The sequence below is a fragment of the Phoca vitulina genome, unplaced genomic scaffold (genome assembly GCF_004348235.1).
Source record: "Phoca vitulina isolate PV1807 unplaced genomic scaffold, GSC_HSeal_1.0 scaffold16, whole genome shotgun sequence".
In the NCBI taxonomy this organism is placed as follows: domain Eukaryota; kingdom Metazoa; phylum Chordata; class Mammalia; order Carnivora; family Phocidae; genus Phoca; species Phoca vitulina.
This window is the reverse complement of record NW_022589719.1, coordinates 13376425-13393530: the sequence shown is the minus strand read 5'-3', so window position 1 is coordinate 13393530 and position 17106 is coordinate 13376425. Positions and strand designations below refer to the sequence as shown.

Sequence of the window (17106 nt, the reverse complement as noted above, 5' to 3'; positions counted from 1 at the left end):
AGCCTTGAAGGATAAACAGGATCTGGATGGGCAGAGTGAGAGCAGGTTCATTCTCTTGAGGAGGTAGGGAGGGCAGGTAGGCTTGAGAACCACGGGTGCCTGGTGGTCTGGTGTGTCCTGGTAAAGGATATGAGCCAGGACTGGAAATGGGTTGGGGTGAGGTCTGGGGCACTCTTGAAGGCCAAGACCAGCCAGGCTTCCCCCACCCGTGACTCTCCTCACCACTCTGCTTGGTACACTCAGACCCAGATAGGTTTTCTGACACAACAGAACCAGAAGATCAAAATAACTTCCAAATGAACCACCTTCAAGATCACATCTGCTTATTTTGTTTAAAAATAAATAAAAGCATCCTTTCCCTCAAGGAGAGAAGCTCTTCAAGTTCTGACGATTTCCTGAGTGTTTGGAAATCTGAGACCAGTGATCTGAGGGTCTCTCATTGATTCCAGTTGACTGAGGAGAGAGAGCAGAGGTCCTTTTCCTGGTCACAGTACCTCTCTGCACGTCTGGGGCAAGATGGCGGTGACAGCAGAGGCCTAATGCTCAAGGAGCCCAGGGCGTCAGAGGGAGTGGGGTGTGGAGGAGCGGCAGGCTGGGAGCACACACAGGAATGGGAGGCGGACTCGAGCTGTCCTTCGAGAGAACAGCCACAAGGGGCAGGGTGCCAGGGCTGCCTCATCCTTGTGACCAGGCAAGGAAAGCTCTGGGCAGAGCAGGCTGCTTGTCCGTTGAGTCATACAGCCAAAGACTGGCCATCAGGGCGGCCAAAACACTGAGATGGGTTGGACTGTGAGGAGGTCTCCCAAGATGGTCTTCACCATGGGAGACTTGCCAGAACTGATCGAGGACAGGAGGAAAGCCTCTCTCAGTAGCGAGCGGACCCCGCCTCCCCAGCAGTAACCCAGATCGGGCGGGATGGGGCTGGGAGGGCCTGGGGCGGGGAGAGGGCAGGCCCCTGAGCCGCTGTGCTGGCGTATTGCTCAATGCCAGGGGGCACTAATCCCATTCCGCGTGAATGGCGCCCCCTGGTGACACATGGACTACCTCGTGAGTGGTGCCCCCTGGAGTTGGCAACTCAAAGGCCTTGCCCAACAGAAGTGTCTCCCTGCTTCCACCTAGTGCCCCATGTCGCTGTGGCCCTGGGTTTTTAGTGTTAGGCCCCGAGACCATTGTCCCCGTAGGACGGGGAGCACCACGCTGAGGCGGCTCCGGCCTGCCACAGGAAGTGACGTAAGGCCCACCTCCGCCCAGGTGCAGGGTGAGGAAGGGGCGACCGTGAGCTGTGTGCCGTACATCATCTCACACAGCTCCACGACAGCCCGTCTCACAGGTGGAAGGAGCAGGCTCGGGCCACGCTGTCTGTGGTGATGGAGCACAGCTGCTCAGGCAGAGCCGGGGTGGGAGCCTGGGTCTGTGGGACTCTTGCCCCCGCACGCCCCCCCACCACCCAGGAGGCAGTCTCCCCTTCTGCGGAGAGAGACCAGGAGCCCCCATCCGAATTCAGGGCCCCCCCCCCGACACACTGGCAAACCCTTCCTTTCACTGGTCACCTGAGGCCCTCGGGTTCTGCTCGTGGCCCAGGATGGGACTTCCTCCTGACTCCTGACCGTGTCTGTGGAATGGGACAAATCGGGGTCTCTGGGAGGACGAGGAGCCCGCCCCCTCCACACCTCACCGCCCCTGTAGCGGGTCTCGGGGCGTGCGTGCTGGCGGGCACGCGCCACCGGCCTGACCCCCTCTCTGTCTGCTGCCTCCCAGGCCCTTCATGCTGCTGCCGCCGCTGATGGAGTGGATGCGCGTGGCCATCACCTACGCAGAGCACCGCCGCAGCCTCACCGTGGACAGCGGCGACATCCGGCAGGCCGCCCGGCTGCTGCTGCCTGGCCTGGACTGTGAGCCCCGCCAGCTCAAGTACGGAAGCGGCGAGGCGTGAGCTCGCGGCACGCGTCCCTCTCCGGGACGTTGGGGGGGCCCCCCTCCCAGGGCGTGCTCTGTGGGCGCCGTGCCTGTTAGACGGATCATTCCAGACCCTGGCTGCTTTCCGCTGGTCACGGAGCAGACACGCATTTGGATCTGGGCAGGAGAGCCCTCACAGGCTGGCTCTGTGGGATATTTGGGGGGGTAATCAGCAAAAGCGGGTCCTTCCTCTCCTCTATTCCTATACTTGCCGCTATTTTTTCTCAACTATTCCTTAGTGTAGACGCTGGGCTGAGCCCTTCCTCTGTACATGCGTCATCTTGGTCCTCATGACAACTTTAGAGAAAGAGGGGCTATGATGCCCATGTTACAAATGGGGAAACTGAGCATCAGGGAGGAATACTAATTTGTCCACAGATACTCAGCTAGCCAAGTGCCTGAATTTGAACCCAGGTCTACATGGCCCCAAGCCTGGGCTCTTAACTCTCTTCCCAGCATGACCGTCTTATATTGGACTGGTCTCCTGAAGTCCGTCCGGAGAATGTTCTCCGTGGCCATCCTTGTCGTATGAGAGACTTGTCTTTTTTTTTTTTTTTTTTGACCCTTTGCCCCAACCCCAGTTATATCCTCCTCTGTCTCCATGGCAAATTCCCAAATGTCATTCTGGGACGTGAACTTTCCACACTTTGGCTCCAGGCTGAAGGCCCCTGTGGGAAGCCTGTGGTATGCCGTCTCATAGGTGTAGTTCTTAATCTGACTCTCGTTGGTGGGAGGGCAGAAGGGCAGTGGGATTCTGGGCCGTTCTCCACCATCTGTTTGGTAATTCCGGGCCTCCTCGGGAAGCCCTTGAGGAGAGAGGATGTAAGCCAAGAACTGGAAGTGGGCCACAGTGGCCATCCTCTAGTCCGAGGGCAGTCTTCGCCCTGCAGAAAGCACACGGGCGAGCACCGTGGCCCACGTCCGGGCTGGAGCTGCGTCCTGCTCAGGCAGAGTCCCTGGTGGGCTGTTCCTGAGGGGACGTCATTTCCTGACAGTGGACAGCTCCGAGCTCTTCTTTAACGTGTTTGTAGAAGAGCAGACGTCTGTGCTCACGTCACTGAGCATGACAAGGCCAGTTGCTGCCGATGGAACCGAAATTCCCCGTCCTTCCCCTCCACCCTGTCGCCCTGCCCCTCGTCAGCCTCACCTCCTTGAGAGGCGCTCACACACAGTCCTGCTCACACACCTCCGGGTCTCATCTATGCAGACCCGAGTGCTGTTTCAGCTCCTTCCGGAGGCTGGACGCCCGAGCGGCCACCGAAAAATTCAACCAGGACCTGGGCTTCCGCATGCTCAACTGTGGCAGGACGGACCTCATCAACCAGGCCATCAACGCCCTGGGCCCGGACGGGGTGAACACTATGGACGACCAGGTGCGTGCGGAGAGCTCCGCTAGCCAGGTGCGGGGGACAGAGGCAGGGACTCGCCGTGGCGAGAGAGGGTGGCACAGTCCTTCTGTTCCAAACCGAGAGCCGCTCTGCTCGGTGCTTCTGAGGAGTGGGCAGCCTCCCGTTGCTGGTGGGGCATCAGCTGGAAGACTTTCCTAGCGCCGCTGGGGATACCTTTGTAACAGAGATTCTGCTTCTGCTGGCTGGAAGGCCAGAGACTGTCCCCGATGGTGCAGGGCTGGGAAGAAGTCTGGAGGAGGCCCAGCTGGATTTCCAGCTGTGAGTACTAGTCACTGGGGCGTGGGCCCTGGGCGCCTCATGGGCCTGCTCCATACCAGGCCACAGAACCTGCTGTCTTCATGGAGTTAACGTGCTAGCCGGGGAAACACGCGCTAAGAAATAGAAACATAAAATACAGAGTGTGTCCGTGAAAAGTGCTAGAGAGTAAAATGAAGCCGGAAAAGGAAGCATTGGAAGTGATTTACAATTTTAGATAGAATTTAAGGGGTTTTGTTTGCTTTGTTTATTGTTTTTGCTGTGAAGAGCTAACATTTGTGGAGCATTGATATGTTCCAGGCACTGTTCAGAGCGCTTTGCCCAGATGAACTCATTCAGTCTTGACAGTGGCCCTAGGATGTCATGCTATTATTATCCCCATTTTATAGATGAGGCAAACTGAGGTACAGTGAAGTTGGTTTACCTGAGGTCACACAGCTAGTACAGAGCAGAGCCAGGGTTAGAAGCAGTCTGACTCCAGGCTCTTCACCACTATGGGCTGTCCAGTTTGTCTGTCTGACACCATCTGTGCGTCCTCGCCATGTAGGTGATGGCTCTGTGGCTTGGAAGGCCACACAGACGCGGGGGGAAAGCTCCGTGACGGCAGAGGGCTTGGGTGGAATGCTGCCCCGTGAGATGCCAGCGCGGGACAGGGCGTGCTGAAGTGCCAGGTCAACCACGAGGCCAGGGTGGACCTGGACAGGTGACGGGTCGAGCAGAACGGCTGGGGAATGGGGCCTCCGGGAGGGGGAGAGTGGGGCTGAAGCAGAGAGCGGTGGGGCAGGCACTCCAGGGAGAGGAGATGACCCGGAGCAGGAGCACGGAGCTGGGACAGTCAGGGTGTCGGCTGGGCCAGCAGGGAGGACACACGCTGGGTGCCGGACCTCCCTGGGGTGCTTCTGTCAGGGCCAGTCCCTGGGCCTTGCGGGGGCTTTCATCCTGGGGCGTCCTCCCCCCGCTCGGGGTGCCGGGGTGAGGCCCGGGCCATCCGCCCAGTCACAGCCGTGGCGTCTTGGACAAGCTGCCCCACCTCCCTGAGGGTCACCTTCCTTGCTTCCATCAAAGGAGGACAGCAGTCCCTGCCCCGTAGGGTTCGGGGACGCTTCTGCATCTGGCACATAATAAAGGCTCAGTAAGCGTTCTTCTGGGTTTTGCTGTCCATGTGATGACAGCGACGATTAGCCGTGAGCTCTGTTCATCAGCCCTTCATGCTTTTCCTTCCTTATGGACCTGGAGTGGGGGGCGGGGGGACTGACACAAAAAAGACTCCGAGCCGATGTAAACACTGGACCGTGTACAGACGTGTAGAGAACAAAGTCAAGCAAGTGTGGAGGGGGCTGAAACCAAGCCAGAGCCGCCCTCGGCGGCACTCAGCTCTTCTCTGAATGCTCGGTCCTGTTTGTGCCCTCGGCCTTGGTATTTATGGGATGATCTGTGGGTAAACAGCTCTCTCGCCCATGATTAATGTCAGGCCATTTCTTTATCTCTGGGCACTAGGCAGGGATTTATGAGGTAAGGAGATCTTGTCTACACACAAATAACCTAATAAATAACATCGCAGGGCTCCAGACACACGCTCGCCAGGATCCAGCTGTGGGATAACACTTTCCACTGCTGCCTTTGCTATTACTGGCCCTGGAGAAAGATTCCCAGCCAGGAGGCAGCCCAGCGAGCCGTCCACCCAAACTCGGGGAGGGACTGGGCCTCCGCTTTCGGGAAAGCTCTGACTTGCTCAGTAGCACAAGAGATCCGAGTCAGACCCCTGTCTGCGCCCTGTGAGCTGCCTCTGACGGTGAGCTTCACGGCTCAGGTGGATCCGGGGTCCGGTGCAAGTTCTTCCTCCTCCTCGTGTGACCTGGCCTTGGGTCTCTCGGCTCCTCGTCTGTAAAATGGGGATAATAATAGAGCCTCCTTAATAGGGATGTTATGGTGATTCAATGAGATGTTGCGTGTAAATCACCTCCCACAGGGATTTAGGGGCCCAGGGCCTGGGGTGGGTTAGAGTATGGCCGGTGGTATAACACCGGGGCAGTGATGGGCTCGCTGCGTTCTTGTGATTCCTTAGCTCTTGACATTGGCTTCCTCTGCACTAGTCTTCTTCACAACAAGCCTATGAGCTAGATCCTGTTGTTGGTCTCATTTTAAAGAAGAAACTGAGGCACAAAGAGAGACGAGAGACCTGGACACGGTTTACAGCTCCCCATGGCAGAGGGGGCCTCGGGGCCCGTGCTCCTCACTCCTCTGGTGTCCTGCAGGCTTGTGGAAATGGCCCCTACTCAGGCCTCACGGGCTCTGTGTCCAGTGCGCCCGGAAGGGGCAGGAGGGTGAGCCACGACGCAGGGCTGCTCCGGATGAGCAGCCGAGTCAAGCAGGAGCCCGGACTGTGGTTTCTGGCACAGACGCCTGTGGAATACATGGCACTGCGTCCATTGCCAGATGGTTTAGCGTCGACCTTTGCTTCACACAGGGTCTGACGCCACTGATGTACGCCTGCGCGGCCGGGGACGAGGCGATGGTCCAGATGCTGATTGATGCGGGAGCGAACTTGGACATCCAGGTGAGCAGCCGCAGCGGGGCGCCTGGCCCAGCGAGGGAGCACCCCACGGTCTCCAGCAGCCGCGCTGGTGCCGTATTTGGAGGGATGGGAATACGGATGCACAGAGATAACAGTGAGCCAGGAGCGCTTTTCCTGACGCGTGGGCTTCCTGTCCGAGAGCAGGGAGCTGAGCGGAGAGCGTGGGCACGGTCCTGTTACGGGACAGCCTCGTCCCTGCCGTGTCTGTACCCAGGGCAGGCAGCACTAACTGACCATCCTGCTGAGCCTTGTCTACGGGGTGCGCCACGCAGACGTGACCAGTTGAACAGAAAGCACTCGGATAGGCTTCTACTCACCATCCCTGCAGGATGCCCCCCTTAGTCCAGTGCCCGTGTCACCTGCCCAGGAATGGCACTCACCCAAAAAAAAAAAACGGATCCTTTGTGGCATTTTCCAGGTTCCAAGCAACTCTCCCAAGCACCCCTCCATCCACCCCGACAGCCGGCACTGGACCTCGCTGACGTTCGCTGTGCTGCATGGACACATCTCTGTGGTGCAGGTGAGCTCCTGCCGCGTGTGCGGTGAGCCCTCGCTCGCCAGGGGGGCTGGGCCCCGGATGTAGCCCTGCCTGCCCGGAATCAGAGAGAGCAGAGGAGCTGCTTCGGGCCGTGCACCAGCAGGACAGACCCCGCCCCCCCGGTTTGCCTCAAGGAGAGGGCTTTAGCATAAGGACGCGTGTGGAGTCTTGGGGACCGAGCCCAGGTCCAAGCAGTCCCGGGCCTGCAGGCATCTCTGTAGCTGTCCGGGAGTCTCCGGGCATGCTGGAAGCGGCACGTGTGCTCCGCTCCCTCTCTGCCGACCCTCCTTCCCAACCATAGCCCTTTCTGCTCCCCCGTGAATGGTCCCGCAGAGCCGGCCCTGTATCAGGGTGTCCTGGTTCTGCCCATCCCCATTAACAGGCTTAGTCTTTGCGTGTCCCGGGTCCTGAGAGAGGACTCAGAGCGGCACGGGTCACCTCTCCAGCCAGGTCACGCCAGGTGGTGCCCACAGTGGCCCAGGTAGCTGTGACTGGTGTGAGGGTGGGGTTGAGGCCCAGAAGCAGAGCCAAGCAGTGGCCCACCCCAGGTAGGGCACCAGCCACCCTGCCACTCGACTCCCAGACTCCTTTGTTCCTCAGGCCACTGGGGAATACGGGGTTGCACACTCCTTCCTGGGAGTTCATGTGTCACCCTCGCAGACTGTCTGCTAGGTGGCAAGTCCTCTGAGGGCAGGGGCCGTGTCCAGTCTGTTCGTCATGGTCAGCACAGCCCTGGCCTGTCGTAGTGACTCAGCAGATGGTCTGCACCAGGCCGGCTGCCGTCCCCCGCCTGCTTGCCGCTTGCTGCCCTCCTGAGCCGCGAGCAGAGTTCCGGCCTAGCCCAGACCGGCCGGCAGGGCCATGCTCTGGACCTGCCTGGACCGGCGCCCAGTTTCGCCCCACCCGCACCTTGGCGCACCGGCTCGGGCAGTGCCACAGCTGGTTTCTGACTGACGAGCGCCTCCAGCTGACAGCTGTTCCCCACTTCCCACACACTGGGGCGCAGGCTTGGAGGTCAGCCTGGCCCCCTCATGCCTGGTCTCCAGGTGTGGGGCCGGCGGGGCTTCCCCTGGGTTTGGTGTTCCAGAAACCCGGGAAGGATCGAAGTGCTCCCTCCAGAGCACCGGTCAGGGAAGGTGAGGTGCAGCCCAGAGCCACCTGTTGGAGCAGCACAGACACCACCCCTGCCCCAAGGCAAAGCCAGGCCCGGCTCAGCTGGAACTGCTTGGCGTCTGTTAGCCCTGCGCCGTCTTGCCCTTGCCAGAATGGAGAGAGGCGTCCCGGACAGCGAGGTCTTGCCCTGGCCCTATGCCTCCCAGCCTTGGGTAGCTTGCCTGCCAGACCTCTCCAGGGAGACCACTTGAAGCCACTGGTTATTAAATCTCTGTGGTGGGTTGAGCACCATTTCATTTCATGCCCAGCATGGCGGCAAGGCAGGCCTCTGGCCATTTTTGAGATGAGGAAGCCTAGGGCTTCAGGAGTTGAGGTTCGTGCCCCACCCCAGGTCACTCACTGGTTGGTGGCCAGCACTGACACTCAGCTCTTTCTGACTCTAATACCTGTGCCTTTCCCACTACCTCTGCTGCCCCCCCGAGCCTCAGTTTCCCCTGGTAGATTGGGGGGCGATGCAATCGATTCGTAGGAAAGCATTTGTTTGAAAGAGAAAAACAGCTCAGAGATCCCCACAGCTCAGGGCCTTGGTCCAGAGCCACAAGAGTAGAGGTGAAGATTCTAGAAACTTAAAGGCCTGAGGGTAACTTCAAGTTCCAGAGTTCAGGTTCCTCAGCTGCCCAGGTGAGCTGGGTCTTGGTCACATGCCTGGAGGGAACCAGAGGCCCTTCTCCCAAAGCCTCTCCCTGCCACACTGACGTGTCCTGCTCCATGTCCTGCCCTGTGCCCTGCAGCTGCTGCTGGACGCCGGGGCCCACGTGGAGGGCTCAGCGGTGAGTGGCGGTGAGGACAGCTACACGGAGACCCCCCTGCAGCTGGCCTCTGCGGCTGGTACGTATACAGACAGCTGCCCTGCCCACAAGGGTCCCCTGCTGCCCCAAGGCTCCGCCTGGCCCTCCCTGCGGCATCACTCAGCCTGGCGGGGCCTGCAGCCGGACTTGTGGCCACATGCCCAGGTCCCTGAGGTGAGCCCGGAGACCCCTCCTTTTGGGCTCTGGGGACTCCCCCGGCCCCATTCGTCAGCGTTTCTGTGGAGCTCGGCAGCCAGGCGGCGGCCCGGAGAGGCACACGATGACGTGGGTGGTGGGAGCCTCTTCCCTCCGTCCGCCTTGTGTTCCAGGGAACTATGAGCTGGTCAGCTTGCTGCTGGGCCGCGGCGCTGACCCCCTGCTCCGCATGCTCGAAGCCGACGGCATGGCCTCCCCCCTCCACGAGGATATGAACTGCTTCAGCCACTCGGCCGCCCACGGCCACAGGTACGCGCCTGGGGTTCCTGCCAGTGTGAGGTGGGGGCATGAAACAGGCTTGCAGGAGTCCGAGTCCCCCAGGGGGGCAGGAGAACTAGAGATCTTTCCAGATGGGGGTTCTGTGTGGAAGCCATCCAGAAAGAAGATACAGGTCTTCAACCAGCAGAGAGGCCTCGGATGTTGGAGGCCCAGAGACTCTGGGTGGCGGAGACGGCCCCGTTGCACGAGAGGCCCACCCGGCCGGTTCCTGGTGGAGCTGGGACTGCAGCCTGGGTCTCCCAACGCCCGGGGCAGGCCTTCCCACTTCCTGTAGACTCTCCCCTGCGTGCCGGCCCACCCTGGGGCCACATCCCTTCCCACCCTTGGTGGCCCTTCTCCAGGGCTCCGGGGGCTTCGCACAGCGTATGGCTCGCCCCGAAGAGCCTCCTGGCGGCTGTGTGGGAAATCACATCCCACTCCAGGAGCAGATGGTGGACCTTGCTTTGTGGGGGCCAGGCCTGCCCAAGGGTGTGACGGGGCGGGCAGCAGGCTGCGACCAGAGCCATCTAGCAGCTCTGGGGGGCAGAGTGAGACAAGAGAGGCAGTTATTAGAAGCCAGAAAAGGGGCCAGAAGGAAAGGGCGGGTGGGACAGCTACTTCCTGTTCTCCAGCGCCATTCTCGGAAAGCGGAGGGTGCCCTGCTGTGGCCCCCTCCCTAGAATGCTTTCCTCTACAGCTTCTGCCACCGAAATCACCCTCCCTCCGCCCCCCAGGACCGTACTGCACATCAGTGCCACTAGGCCTTTTCACCCAGCCAGCGCCCCGTGTTTTCCCGTTGCAGCCTCTTCACCCTGTGCGGACACACTGTCCATGCACCTGCTTCCCATTTTCTCTCTGGAACACGGGATTTAGGGGACGGGGTGGTGGCCGGCTCACCTTCCCATGCCAGTGCACGGCACAAACGAGGTGCTCTGTAAGCTCAGGGAGCTAGCAAAGCGACAGTGGGATGACCCCGGGTCTCTCGAGGGCGTCTCTGCCCAGCGCAACATGACCTCCATCAGAGCAGGGAGCGGGCTGGGCAGGGCTGCTGGGAGGAGGCTCAGCCCCCAGTGACCTGTGGACCTGCCCCCCGCTGCGGCCATCCCAGGCCACGGGATGTGACAGAATGAGCCCCGGGGTATGGAACCAGCAGTCCTGGGCCTGAGTCCGCACTCCTGCCTGTGCGACCTTGAGCATGACGCAGTCATCGGCCACGAGCGGCGGGGCCCACGGGCTCTCACAGGGTTAACACAGTGGTAGACAGGAACGTGCTCTGTCGAGTCCACCATTCAGCACACGGGAGGTCCGCAGAACCGGCATCTTGACTTCAGTGTGTCCTTGTTCACGGCAGGCTGGGACTCAGAGGCGTATGAGCATGTCCTGGCTTTCAGAGCCTCGCCGCGCGTGCAGGTGGCTGCCATCTCGGGGTGCTGCTGTGCGGCAGGCTCTACGCCCGACACCGTCACGTCGGCCTCCCGTTGACCCGGGATGAGGGTGACACGGGTACCCCGCTCTGCAGATGCCAGAGCAGTCAGGGCACAGAGAGGCAGAGCAACCTGTCTGAGACCACACAGCCAGGATGGCAGGGCCTGTTTGGCGCCAAGGCCCATGACTTAGTAGTACCAGGATGGTGGCGGTGGGGGGGGGGGTGTCCCCAGGGCCAGTCCACCCGTACCCTCCCCTGCCTCTCTCAGATGGCTGCAGAGGGAGGGTGCTGGGAGCCCTGGCCCAGCCTGCCTGGGAGGGGAAGACCGTGAGCCCCAGTGCCCACAGGTGCCCCACAGCAGCCCGTCTAGGCCACGGGGCTCAGGAGGGCACCGCAGGCGGGCACCGTCCACGGTGAGGGCCTCAGGCATGCCCGTCCTCCATCCCGTGGCCCGCAGGAACGTCCTGAGGAAGCTCCTGACGCAGCCCCAGCAGGCCAAAGCGGACGTGCTGTCCCTGGAGGAGATCCTGGCCGAGGGCGTGGAGGAGAGTGACGCCTCCAGCCAGGGCAGCAGCAGCGAGGGACCCGTGCGGCTGAGCCGGACCCGCACGAAGGCCCTGCAGGAGGCCATGTACTACAGCGCCGAGCACGGCTACGTGGACATCACCATGGAGCTGCGGGCGCTGGGTGAGGCCCCGCGGGCGTGCGCACGCGACACACGGGCACTCTGCTGCTCTGTAAGAGCAGACTGGAAGAGGGCCGGGGCCCACAGGGGCAGCCGGGCACAGGGCGGCTGGGCACGGGGCGGACTCCGTCTCCGCAGGCCTGACGGCCGATGGCCGAGACGGCAGAGGCCCTGAGCCTCAGACGGTCCTCCGCGGGGATGCGTCGGGGGGCATCGCCCCAGCCCTCCAGCCTCGGGCCCTTCGTCCTCCCTGGTCGGAGCCTCACGGCCCCCGGCCTGGCCGTGGCCTGCCATGTGCGGCCCTGCGAGCATCTGCATCACTATGGTCAACATTTCTGGTCAACTAGAGGCTCTCCTGTCACTCGGCCACACTCGTTTGCTCCTCGGGTCTGCGAGTCCGTGGACGCTCCTTCCTGCGGGGAGGCCGCCCAGACAGGCAGACCTGGGCCAGATCCCAGCTGTTCCGCCGTCACTGGCGCTGCCGATCCTCGTGTAAGACCGTGACGTCACACGAGGCCCAGGGCCTGGGGCCAGCTCTCCGTGAGCTCTGCGTGCACAATGGCAGTGTGGAACGTCCTAGTGGCCGCCACACTTGCAGCCGGTCAGGGTATATCGTTCTCAGCTATGGTCAGAACACCGTATATCGTAAAATGGGTATATCGTTCTCAGCTATGGTCAGAACACCGGGGATGCTAATGCCACCTACGTCACTGTGTCCCTGGGGAATGCCATCGTCCTCTTTTTACTCCATAGTGAGGCTTGTGGGGGAGCAGCTTGCTCTCTAATTACCAAGAAAATTACTAGCTTTTGTCATGACCTCCACAGAGTAGTTTTAAGTTAGTTTATGGCCCCACTGCCACGCTCCAGGGAGCTGGTACACAGTAATTATGTGCCACTGGATGCCAGTGCCCCGAGAGCCGGACAGGCACGGGCCCGGGTGCCCGGCATGTTTCCCAGGCCTCCGAGTGCACCTGGCCAGCCCTCGTAATTGATGGGTCTTCCCAGGAAGTCGTTCCGGGGGCCCACAAACGGGGGCTGGTGTGGCCCCAGGCTGAGCCGTCTGGGTGCCCTGCCCTTGGGCCTGAGCCGTTCCTCTGCCCTATCTGATGGGGGCCCCCGAACTCCCCTCTGACCTCTCAGCAGGGCCTGTCGGGGTCCATGGAAGCTCTCCTTCCCTGGCTTCAGAGTCCCTCGGCATGAGGGAAGGGGGCAGGAGCCCGCCCGGAGAGGGGTCGCTGCGGGGTGGGCTCGGGGGTGTGTGCAGGCTGTGCCCGGCGGAGGTGACGACCGCCCGCCCTGCCCCCAGGCGTCCCCTGGAAGCTGCACGTGTGGATCGAGTCTCTGAGGACCTCCTTCTCCCAGTCGCGCTACTCAGTGGTGCAGAGCCTCCTGCGGGACTTCGGCTCCATCAAGGAGGAGGAGTACAACGAGGAGCTGGTGACCGAGGGCCTGCAGCTCATGTTCGACATCCTCAAGACCAGCAAGGTGAGTGACGTCAGGCGGGTCCCCACCCTGCGCGCCGAGCATGTTGGCTTCCGAGGCGCTGGCCCAGACCTTGTGTGCACACACACGCACACACGCACACACACACGCAGGCCCCCTCCCGCACACCCCACGGCCGGACTGCCACGGCCTGGCTGCAGAGGCCGGAGGCCGTGGATCTGTCGGGGCGGGAACCCGGCCAGAAAAGCAACTTGGGGACTCCGTGATGGAGGCACGGGCGTCTCTCGCCAGGCCAGATCCAGGAGGAACCGAAAGACGGCGGCTGCTCTGAGCCGGGTCTGGACTTGGGAAGCGAGCCTGCCGTGTCTGCAGCCATGGCAGGCGGCCTCACGGGCCCTCCCTCTCCTCTGCCCCGCAGAACGACGCCGTCACGCAGCAGCTGGCCACCATCTTCACGCACTGCTACGGCAGCAGCCCGGTGCCCAGCATTCCCGAGATCCGGAAGACGCTGCCCGCCAGGCTGGGTGAGGCCTGCCCCCCACGCCCGCGGCCAGCCGCCCCTCGTCCTTCCCAGAGCTCCGTCCCGTCTCTCCTCCTGTTCCTCTCCACGCACCTTGGTCTGCTGTTCCCCATTCTCGGCGCCTCAGTGTCTCTGCTCTCCCCCTGTGTACCCCCCCCAAGCCTCTCGGAACGCTTACCTGGCACCCGGGGGGCCCTCGGTCACTTCCCTTCTCTCCCTTTGGGCACAGATCCTCACTTTCTGAACAACAAGGAGATGTCCGACGTGACCTTCCTGGTGGAAGGAAAGCTCTTTTATGCGCACAAGGTCCTGCTGGTGACGGCTTCTAACAGGTAGGCCGCCTCGGGGAACAAGCCCCAGCCCCGGATGGTGGGGGCAGCTTCACGTTCCAGAGAGGAGCCTCTGCCCCACAGAGATGGGTCCCACAGCCGTGGAGCCCCCGCCACCCCACAGGGGGCGCGGGGCAGAGTGGACAGAGGGACGGGACAGTAGAGGGGACCCAGAGTTCAAGAGGCGCTCTGCGGCGCTGCTCTTCCCAGTCGAGGTATTGCTTCCGATTATTAGAAAATATTCTGGAATGCAGAGTCACCTTCCGGGCCACAGGCATCACAGTCACTCACGGGGGGCGGTGGGGACAGATCGGGGCCCAGCCCGGCTGTCAGCCCAGGATGATGTAAGCTGCCATTTGCCGAGAGTTATTTTGGGAGCACTGCAGTAATTTTAAAAATGCCCCGTCCCCCAGTGACCAGTCGGGTGATGGATGGCGCCATTGCTGCTGGGGATGAAATCAAAGTCATGTGCAAGACCCACCTTGTTTCACCCCTTTGCTCCAGGTTCAAGACGCTGATGACCAATAAATCAGAACAAGATGGCGACGGCGGCAAAACCATTGAGATCAGCGACATGAAGTACCACATCTTCCAGGTGGGTGGGCCTCTGTGCTGCGTGCTTCTTGGGGTGGGGGGTGGCCTCCCCCAGGGCCCCACGGCTTTGTCTGGGCTGGGAGGCAGCTGGGAGTTGGCCATAATCTTGCACTCTGTGCCCACTGCCTTCTGCGTTCACTGAACCCGTGGTCTGGTCGGAGCAGCCGCGTCTGTCCCAGGCCACGGTAGCCCTTCCAGTGCGGGCTGACAGTTTTCAGAGCCTCGCTCACGCGTCCTGAGCTCTGACCACTGGGCAAGGGGCCTGGGCGGACGGACGGCAGACCTGTGAGGCCCAGCACCCACCACACGAGCCTGTAGGAGCCCTCGTTCCTCAGGGTGGGCTCCCCGCAGCACACCCTGCACGTCAGCCCCCTGCCCTCCTGCGTGCCAACAAGCCCCCCGGCAGCTGGCGTGCACGCATTCTGAGGAGCGTGGTGTGGGCTGCACCAGTCCTCCCGAGCATCGGACCCCAGCCCGGCAGGCCCAGCAGAAAAAGCCAGCTGAGCCCATCCTGGTTGTGGAAGACCAAGGGTCGGGTCTTTCGGTCCCTCGGCTTTGGGGAACATCAGAGGTTGCATGATGGAAAGTCCACAGGCTGGCCGCCAGTCGTGGCCAGAGAGTCTGGAGGGAGGAGCCTGGCTGGGATCTCAGCCGAGCCCCGGCTGAGAGCTCCTTCCTGGGAAGTGGCGACTCCAGGTTTCCAGGCTGTGTGGTGGGCCCCAGGCTGCAGGGACGACCCCCAGGGGCTGAGGCCAGGAGGCAGCCGGTATGGGTTCCAGGGCCTGGCCCTGCACAGGACAGCTCTGTGGCCTCGTGGGACAGATCAGTCTCACAGAAGCACAGGGAGCCCCCATCTAAAATGGCCTAGTTCCCCCTCACACTGTCTTCACCCACTTACTATTTAGCATTTCGTCATCTCTGGACAGCGTGGGGACAGCAGTAAACAGGCCAGGGCCCTGCCCCGCAGGAGACGGGACTCTAAGAGGGTGAGAGGTGGGGGACACCTAACCCACAGCGCGGCGGCTGTCAGGGACCGGGGCAGCTGGCCGGCCGCGGGGGCTCCAGGCAGGGGGACGGTGCACGCCAAACTCCAGCAGCAGAGACCACACATGCTCCCGAACTGCCCTCTGGTCCGGTCTGGTTAGAGGTTCAGAAGACGCTGCCCGAGGAGCCGTCGCATGAAGGGTTTGACCTTTAACCTACCGAGGAAGCTTCCTGAAAGGTCATCACCGCTAACACTTAGCCAGGCATGGCTCCAAGCGCTGTGTCCCTGCTCATCAGTTACGCGTCGGGGCACAGCACGGTCCTAGGAGGGCTGGGTGGGTTATTCCGTCAGAGGCACAGAGAAGTGAGTGACTTGCCTGAGGTCACACAGCTGGGAAGTGAAGAGCCGGGATTCAATCCAAGGCTGTGTGGCACGGTCAAGTTCACATTTACAGAGCTCACTCAGAGGGGCCACAGCTCCAGCCAGGGGGCCAGGTAGGAGGCTGTAGAGAAGTCTAGTCGTGTGATGAGGGTGAGCAGGTGGCGGCAGTGGGATGGGGGAGGTGCATGAGGGGAGAGTGGACCAGACCCGGGGACTGGCACCAGCAGCGGAGTGGGGGTGTCTCCGCTTCCCCCGTTTCCAGCCCTTGATCCAAACTCACGGGCAAGGGGGCAGCTCTAGAACCTTGTTTGGCTAAGAAGCCCCCCGTCTGGGTGAGCTGGAACATGAGGTGGGGTCACGGTCAGACACAGGAGGGTGGGGGTGAGGGTCCGTGTGGGCACCCGGGTGACCACGGCCATGGAGCTGCCCCGCAGGGCTGCCCTCGCTCACCGGAGGACGCCTGTGCCAGGGCAGCCTTAGCGGCCGTGTCACTTGTCAGGGCTGCGGGGACACCAGGTCTCAACGCCCCTGGCACCCAGGGGCCTGGGCAGGGTGGGCTCTGTGGGTGTAGAACTCCGCCATCAGGGGAGAGCGCTGTTTCCGGGGGGCCTCCACATGTTGACTCCTGCTCTCCGGGCTCCTCGGAGGGCTCAGCCTAAAGCCTTCGATCCCAGGCCGGAGCTTCCTAACAAAGCCTGGATGTTTTAGAGCAGCCCCTGAGTATCTCCGTGGCTTTCACTGCACTGGGAGAGAGAGACAGACAGACAGAGACAGGTGAGGGGGAGGGAAGGAGGCCAGTCATTCTGTCTTCCAGAGGAGGAAACCGGCCCGAGGAGATCTGAGCTGTGCCATCCAAGAGAAAGATAACTCAAGCCACCTGTGTAATTTAACATTTTGTAGTAGCCACGTAAAAAAGCAAAAAGAAATGGGTGAAATTAATTTTAATAGTATATTCTTTAACCCTTTATAGCCCAAATATCACATGCAGTCAATATAAAAATTAATGGCGTATTTTACATTCTTTTTCATACTAAGTTCTTCCAGTCCAGTGTGTATCTGACACAACACATCTCCACTCAGACCAGCCTTATCTCCCATGCTTACAAGCTACACGTGACCAGTGGCTGTAGCATTAGTGCGGGTCTAGACGCTTGCCTGTCTGGCTTGACCCCAGTCCTACCCGTGCGGTGTCCGTGGCCTTCCTGCGCTCAGGTTCCTGGGTTCCCGTTCAGGCCGGAAGCCAACCGTGCGGCCCCTCTGCAGCTGAACCTTCCCCAGGCCTTTCCCAGAGCCGCGGGCAGCCTGCTGGGAGCCACATGACCCCCGTCCTGCCTGGGGGCTGCCGGGCTGGGCAAAGCCCATCTACCCGGCCTGCCGGCCACCCAGCTCCCTCAGCAAGTGCAAGGGAGCAGTTCTGGTCTGACTTCCATGGACTAATATGCATTCAAGTGACCTCAGGGAGCTCCACGGGCCACAGCTGGCTGCGCCTTGTCCGAACCAGCTCCTGAAAGGCGGACGCTGGGAAGGGGAGCTGCAGGTTGCTGCCCACACCTCTGCATCCCCTCTTGCTGAGGG

General features: G+C 61.5%; 1 protein-coding gene across 1 annotated transcript in view; it reads left to right on the top strand.

The window, feature by feature from the left end:
* The window catches only part of ABTB2 (ankyrin repeat and BTB domain containing 2), a 169613-nt gene that overhangs the window by 148906 nt on the left and 3601 nt on the right, over positions 1-17106 (top strand). The window contains exons 4-14 of the mRNA XM_032413893.1: positions 1759-1911; positions 3164-3329; positions 6088-6177; positions 6614-6715; positions 8638-8734; positions 9024-9159; positions 11052-11281; positions 12586-12764; positions 13141-13246; positions 13472-13574; positions 14076-14166. Of these exons, the coding sequence (XP_032269784.1) occupies positions 1759-1911; positions 3164-3329; positions 6088-6177; positions 6614-6715; positions 8638-8734; positions 9024-9159; positions 11052-11281; positions 12586-12764; positions 13141-13246; positions 13472-13574; positions 14076-14166 (1453 nt within the window). The remainder of the gene's footprint in view (positions 1-1758; positions 1912-3163; positions 3330-6087; positions 6178-6613; positions 6716-8637; positions 8735-9023; positions 9160-11051; positions 11282-12585; positions 12765-13140; positions 13247-13471; positions 13575-14075; positions 14167-17106) is intronic.